Source organism: Gekko japonicus, unplaced genomic scaffold (assembly GCF_001447785.1).
Source record: "Gekko japonicus isolate JY-2015 unplaced genomic scaffold, Gekko_japonicus_V1.1 scaffold2685, whole genome shotgun sequence".
NCBI lineage: Eukaryota > Metazoa > Chordata > Lepidosauria > Squamata > Gekkonidae > Gekko > Gekko japonicus.
The window spans coordinates 209,862-217,325 of NW_015169867.1; the positions used below are offsets into that span (position 1 = coordinate 209,862).

Consider the following 7,464-nt stretch of genomic DNA (forward strand, 5'->3'; position numbering starts at 1 on the left):
TCACGCGGGGGGCCCGAGACCCCAAACCCCCCCCCACTGCCCCCCCCCCCCCAGGCACCAAGAATATAGAGCATCACTGCCCCGGACATAAGAGAACATAAGAGAAGCCATGTTGGATCAGGCCAAGGGCCCCTCCAGTCCAAACCACTGTGCCACGTGGTGGCCCAAACCCCGGTGCCGTCAGAAGGTCCACCAGCGGGGCCAGGACACTAGAAGCCCTCCAGCTGTTGCCCCCACCGCCAAGCACCAAGGAGACAGAGAATCCCTGCCTCTAACAGCATGTTCCTTCTAGACTGATTATTTATTTTATTCAATTTATACCCCACCCTTCCCACTACGCGGGCTCAGGGCGGCTTACAAGAGGCATACGCCAATATAAAACATATTTTAATTAATTAAAAATCACTACAGTACAAATAACATTATTAACCAATTTTAACAAAAGTGCTCTAGATGTTATTTCACAAGATGGCGTATTTCCCTGCTCTATTGCCGCTGCTCTACTTCTCAGCATCATCTGCTCCGGGAAACTATTTATTTATTTATTTATTTATTTTATTACATTTGTACCCCGCCCTCCCCGCGAACGGGCTCAGGGCGGCTCACATAAGGCACTATGTGCATGTACAACTACAAATACAAATATAAATACAAGATTAAAACAATTTAAAATCAATACTGACAGATGCATAAATAAACTCACAAATACCATCATACGCACAGTGGGAGAGACCAGGGTGGTAAAAGATGTAGTATAGTAACAGAAAGGAAAGGCAGAAGGGAGCATATACAAAATTCTTGTAGTGCCATGACGGTCCAGAAGATCTTTTACATGTCTAACTTCTTTGGAGTTACTTCGATACCAAGATAACGAAAAGAGCAGGGATTTTTCAGAACTGACGGTTTCCCACGCAGGTTTAACTGATGTGTTCAATTACCATCGTATTGTCTCGAGTACAAGATGAATGATGGAACATGTCCGTCAGCTGGTGTTGCGACCCCGACCGAAGTGCTCTTTGGGGAATATATGGGGAAATGCCATATATGGCCATGTTCCCTCTTCCAGGGCTAGGTTAAGACGGAACAATAGTATGGAACAATAGACTTGGGGGCTGATAGCCCCTGCTGGCCATCCACTCCCCTCACGGAAGGCCAGAGTCCCCCCAGCCCAGCCCAGCCAGGGGTTGGCTCTCCTGAGACCATCCCTGCTCCTTTCCCCGTCACCGGGCAGCCGCCCACCAGGCCAGCAGGCGGCAGCGGAGGACACCCAGGCCGCGCTGGAGGGGGCTGCAGGCCTCTCCGTGGCCCGGGGCCTGCCAGGCGTCCAACATGGCAGAGGGCCCGACGCCATGGACACTGAAGAGGACTTCCCGGTAGCAGCAGGGGTCTGGCGGGAAGTGGTTGGTGCCGGCCATGCGGACCAGTTGGCGCGGGGCGATGCCAGCCTGCCAGGCACAGAGGCCGATGAAGGTGTCCTCAATGGGCAGAAGGGGCAGGTGGGGGGCGGCGGCCAGGATGGCGGTCATGGCAGGGGCAGAGAGAACGTAGGCGGTGCCGCTGCAGTAGGGTGGGAAGGTGTCAGGTGGGTAGAGGGCCGCAGGCACGTGGTGGCGGCTGGCAGGGTTGCGGTGGGGCCGGGAGCGCCAGTGGACACGGCCCAGGTAGTGGCGGTGGTCGGCGTCGCTGGGCAGGGTGGCCAGGTGGCGGGCCAGGGCGGGAAGGTTGACAAAGACGTCGTCGTCGGCCTTGAGGACGAAGCGGGCACCAGGGCAGCAGGTGGTGGCCCAGCCCAGCAGGGCCAGCGTCTTGCGTGTCAGGTTGGCATAGGTGTCGGTGAAGCGCCCCTGGATCAGGTCCCCATGTCGCCGGGCCTCCTCCTCCAACGCCACCTGCGCCCCGGGCTCAGCCGGCAGCCCCACCACGAAGAAGGTCCGCACAGCCTGGCCCCCCGCCCGGCGCGCCCCGCCCCAGCTCTGCCGCACCGCCTCCCTCTGCCGCTTGTGCTCTGTCGCGCTCGCCACCAGCACCAGCAGGAAGGGGCCCCCTGGGTCACAGACCGCCTCCGGGGGCTGGAGCAGGAAGGCACCCGCGGGCGGCAGGAGCAGGGGGGCAGTGGGGGCGGTGGGGGGTGAGGGCAGCCAGAGGTCAAGGGTACGTGAGAAGAGCTCCTCATGGCTGCCGCTGCCCAGGAAGGTGACCACGGACAGGCAGGCCAGGCCAGACACCAGCCCCACTGCCAGCCATCGCCACCTGCAGCAGCGACACCGCTTAGAACAGGCCAGGCGCACCAGCCAGCCAAGCAGTGCCACCATCCCCTCGGGCAAGGCAGCCTGGCGACGGTCTCCTGCGGAGAGAAAGAGGCGGAGCATTAAGTATGGAGGTGGCAGTCCAATAGCGCAACAATCCAGCACCAGTGCTGCAACTCACGTCTGGCACCGACTCTTAACGTGCCAACAGAACAAAAACCACCGTGGTAAAATTAACAGCTTAGTTTCTTTCTTAAAACAGTATAGCGGAGCATTTCCTCCAAGGTAGTAAAGTTGCAGTGTTGTGCCAGGTGTCTCAGCCCCGCAGCGGATGAGGCGATGCCTTCGGAAGGGGCCTGGCTCCGTGTGTGGAATGCATGCCGTCGTGCTATTTCAGACGGTTTTGGGGCAAGATGTTCTTCCGATGCAGCCACAATGTCGTCATGGGAAGTATCCGCCAGCTTCGCGGGTACCAGGAGCAGAGGTCATTTCGGGGGGGGATCGCAGTTCCCACGGGTGAGGTACAGGGGGCAGGGCACATGACAAAGCCCCGCCCCCTGCTTCCGGCCGCCCCGCTTCCGGCCCTCATTCAGCCAGGAGGAGGCAGGAGAAGAGGGAGGGTAAGTTGCTTCCTCCCTGCCTCTCCCCACCCCTGCCTGCCTGGGGCCAGGGAGGGCCTTCGCGGGGCTTCCTCACACTCCCGCCGGCCTTGCAGGTCCACTGCTGGGCCCCTGATGTCAGGGGGTGTGGCATATGCTAATGAGTTATGCTAATGAGTTCCCCTAGCTCTTTTTCTACGAAATGACCCCTGACCAGGAGAGCCTGTGCGGGGGCAAATGTGCCAGGCCCCACATACACCCAGGAGCACAGCTGTCTTCTTGTCGAGTTCGGTAATCCCATTAGCCACTGAGTAAAATTCTAGTCACACGGAGTCCCACTTCTTTGGGCAAGCGGAGTCAAATTCCTCCATGTGGCCCCGAGTGGCCATGGTTCCCTCAGTGTCTGTGGGTTGCAGCCGCTGCATCTTCTGCCCCTCCAACTTACTCTGCAGTTGCCTGGCCTTGGAACCCCATCCTCGTCGCCAGTATTAAGTACTGAGATGGCCAGGCAGTTCAGTAACTCAACAAAATACTGTTTGTTGTGTAACACCAGCACCGCAACTCATGTCTGACACCAACTCTTTTTTTTTAAAATCAGTTTATTAATTTCTGTAGTGAACAATAATACAGATAACTTTGGGTATTCTTCCATTTACTGTTTGCTATTACATACTTCCAATCTAATTTCTTCTTCAGAAAAGCCAGCTTCACCCAAAAAATAAAACCAAAAGGGGGCTGCCTCTCATTCCTAGGGCCGAGAAAACTTGGTGGGAAGGAACTCAGCCTTCCCTCCTCCTGTGAGAGGACTTACCAGGGGGGGCCCCACACCCCCTCCCTCCTCGTTACGCCCACTGTTTGAAATTGGAATTAATTGCCTTCAAACCCCTTAGTTCTATAAACCCTATCAATTATATACCGTTTTAATAAAAGGCACTAAACTAAATTACAAATCATAGTAAGCATTCCATATAATTCCTAAATGACTGAATAAATAAAATGTAGCACTTTTATCTTTGAGTTGCTCCTTGAGGCCCCATATCTTTGTAAGTTTTCAAATAACCCTCTCTAAATGGAACAAATTCCAATCTATTCTCTGCTCTCTTATGGTTTTACACATGCAGCTAAAAGCTCTTTACCAGATACCTCATCAAAAGCCGTGTAAGTTTTACCGTCAAGATTAACAATAATATGGCCTAGAGGCACCAACTCTTAACAGGCAGGGACTGAGCTCACCCCGCTTTCCCGCGCATGGGAGAACTCTCTGCTCCGTCCCTCCCCAGGTCTACGGTGGCTCAAACAGTCCAATACATAACATGTAGGACAAGAAGGAGCATCCGCCAGCTGGCCCGGCCGGGAGGATGTGGGGCACGGGCAGGGAGGGAAGGCAGGGCAGGGCTGAGATCACCCCCCTCACTCGGGCTGCAGCTCCCACCACTGATTTTGGCCACACTGGCATCCTGTCTGCTGCCCGGGAGATGCTGGCACAGCCCTGCCACAGCCTCCCGCATCTGGGCCAGCAGTTTGGTGTAGTGGTTAAGAGCACAGACTCGAATCTGGGAGAACCGGGTTGAATTCCCCACTCCTCCGCGTGCAGCTGATGGTGTGACCTTGGGTCAATCACAAGTTCTTTCAGAGCTGTTCTCTCAAGGGCATTTCATGGGAGAGCTCTCTCAGGCCCACCTACCTCACAGGGTGTCTGTTGTGGGGAGGGGGAGGGAAAGGGATTCTAAATTGCTCTGAGACTCCTACAGGTACTGAAGGGTGGGGTATAAATCCAATCTCCTCCTCCTCCGGTTCCTCCCTCCCTCTTATTCCCCACTCCTCCACTTGCAGCTGCTGGATGACCTTGGGCAAGCCATAGTTATGTCAGAGCTGTTCCCTCAAGGGCAGTTCCAGCAGAGCTCTCTCAGCCCCAACGGCCTCACAGGGTGTCTGTTGTGGGGAGGGGAAGGGAAAGGAGTTTGTAAGCTGCTCTGAGACTCCCTTAGGTAGTGAAGGGTGGGGTATAAATCTAATCTCCTCCTCCTCCTCCTCTTCTTCTTCAGCATGGGAGACGGCCCACTTCGTGCTGCTCCCTCCCTCTGGGAGATCCTTGACACCCTGCCTCCCGAGCACCTCCTCCAGAGCCCACCACCTCTGCCCCCCCTCCCCTGCTGCCTCGGCATTAAAAAAGAACTCAGTGCCACTTGCTGCTGGGGGGGGGAGAGAAGGAGACATCTGTCGCACTGCCATCTTTAGACTGGGGGCGGTCAGGGCAAAGCTGGCTCCGGGCACCCCAGTTGATCTGGGGGCGAAAGCCAGGCCAGCTCCACTCTCCTGCAGAGGGCGGGGGGGTTGGACTAGATGACCTGCAAGGTCCCTTCCAACTCTTAACATCCTATGATTCTAAGATTCTGTGCACAGGGCAGTTCATCGGCCCGTCCTTCCCGTTTCATTAACTCCGCTTCATTTTATACCCTGCTGCCTTTTCCCCTCAGTGGAGGAGACTCAGAGCGAATTGCGGCATCCCCTCCTCTATCCGACCTTCACAACAGCTTTGTGAGGGAGGCCAGGCTGCGAGGGTGTGACCCCTGGCCCAAGGCCACCCAGCAAGCTCCCGTGGCAGGGCGGGGGTTCGAACCTGGGCCTCCACGGTCCCAGTTGACCATTAGACCAGATAGAGTGTGGGGAGCAGAAATCGCGGGGTGTGTGTGTGTGTGGGGGGGAGATGTAAAGACTTCGGGGTGCAGCACTCACCCCAATCTAGGAAACACATTTCAAGCATTTGACTATACTCACGGCTTTGAGCGTTCAGGGAATAAGCGAGCCAGTTAACTGGATTTTTTCCTAACTGGGACCTTCTCCTCCCTTGAATGATGGAAAACAAGGCTGTGGGAGGAAATGAAAGAGAACTAATTTTCCATGAACGCCACCGATATGCTGGCCAACCAGATGGCCCCTCCTGCTAAACTGATCACCAAAGACATATAACTCCCCAGTTAAGAAATATGATTCCCCCCCCCTTCCTTTCCAGGAAAACACACACACACATCACTGGGTCCTGCAGTGAAACTCGGCCTTTTAGAGTACAAAAAAAGTAAAATTAACCTGGTTGCAGTCAGCCAGTTTCCCCTCCTCTTCTTCTCCACAGCTGCAACCCGCAAACCAGCAACAGGGAAACGCCCCCCCCAGCTTCGTCCCAGTGCTTCCCTCGCCTTTCTTCCAGTTGCAACAGGCCGCATTTCCTAGGCTACACTTTCCTCTCACACACCCTTCCTCTTCAGCGGAGAATGACTCCAAGGTGTGTCTCTCACCACACGCCACAGGCAGTCTTCCGCGTACCAGACATGCGCGAGTTCAGCATCCAGCACAGCCCGATGGGTGTGGCAAGAAAACAAGAAATCTTTTCCAAAGAAAAGTGGCAAAATCACCGGCGGCAGTGAGATGCTGGCCAATTGCCACCCGAAAGTATTTTGCGCCTCTCTTCTATTCCTTTCAGCTTGTACATTGGCAGAGGTCCTCTGAGGGTGAAGACTCCGTACAGTCGTATCTTTAAATACACGTGCAGGAAAACCCCCTCTTTGACTCAGGCTCTTCTTTTGCCTGTGAAGCAGAACAAGAGCCTCAGGAGACGAGGACGAAAACAAAATTTCCTTTGCTTGATTCCAATCATCGAGGGGCTTTGCTGCCACGAGATCAATGACTGCTGGACTGATCTTCAATAATTCACTAAGCCGCCTCTTAGGCAGACATCCACTTCCCCCAGCTTGGAAGGGATCCCCTGCCGTTGCCGATCGTCATACAAATTTTATGCGGCTGAAGGATCAGATGTTGGAAGTTCTCATCTTTCTCACCATTTCCCACAATCTCTGTGGTATTTCCTGTGTGGGGTTTAAACTGCCCAGACGTCTGAGAGTTACAGAGGTTTTGAAAAACTGGTGGCCTAATAGGCAAATATTGATAGTTATTATCTGTGAAAGCAAGGACGTAGACTTTCCTGTTGAGGCTGGGCCAGAGGCATTGCTGTGCTAGGTCCTTAAAAGAACCAAGGCCCAGTGACATCATAGGGAGGAGCCAGTGATGTCACAGGCCATTGTCACTATTTATGGAGGTGGAGCCATGTGGGATTTAGAAAGGGGTTCTCCAGAAATTTAGGGGGACCTGGAAACCCTTGAGAACCCCCCTAGCCAGGCCCAACGGCTCAGAAACAAAGCATGGCATGGGCAAAATCCTCTACATAAAACCCTGGAGAACCACTGCCAGTCTGAGTAGACAATGATGACACTGATGGACTGATGGTAGAGAAATCATGCTTTGTGTGCCAAAGGATAAAGGTTTAAACCGAGAAGGTCTAAGAAAACAGGTGTTGGAAAGGATCTGTCTCTGTCTGAATCTCTAGAGATCACCTGCATCAGAGCAGACCATGCTGAAGTAGATGGACCAATGGCATGAAGACCAGTGTGGATTGAGGAGACCCATGTTCAGATCTACATTTTGCATGACACTTACTTGGTGATACTGGGACAGTTAGATTTGAGTCCAATAGCAGATTAGAGACCAACAAGAGTTTCAGGGAATACGTTTCCAAGAGTCAAAGCTCCCTTCATCCGGCTGGGTGATATTGCCATTGTTGTGAGGTC

The 7,464-nt window shown here is 54.1% G+C and overlaps 1 protein-coding gene across 1 annotated transcript; it reads right to left on the reverse strand.

The window, feature by feature from the left end:
• Positions 1-1,220: 1,220 nt before the first annotated feature.
• Positions 1,221-6,173, reverse strand: B3GALT4 (Beta-1,3-galactosyltransferase 4). The gene is made up of 2 exons (XM_015417434.1): positions 6,167-6,173; positions 1,221-2,344 (listed from the first exon to the last, which is right to left on the reverse strand). The coding sequence occupies exons 1-2, from the start codon at positions 6,171-6,173 to the stop codon at positions 1,221-1,223; spliced, it is 1,131 nt and encodes a 376-aa protein (XP_015272920.1).
• Positions 6,174-7,464: the final 1,291 nt, after the last annotated feature.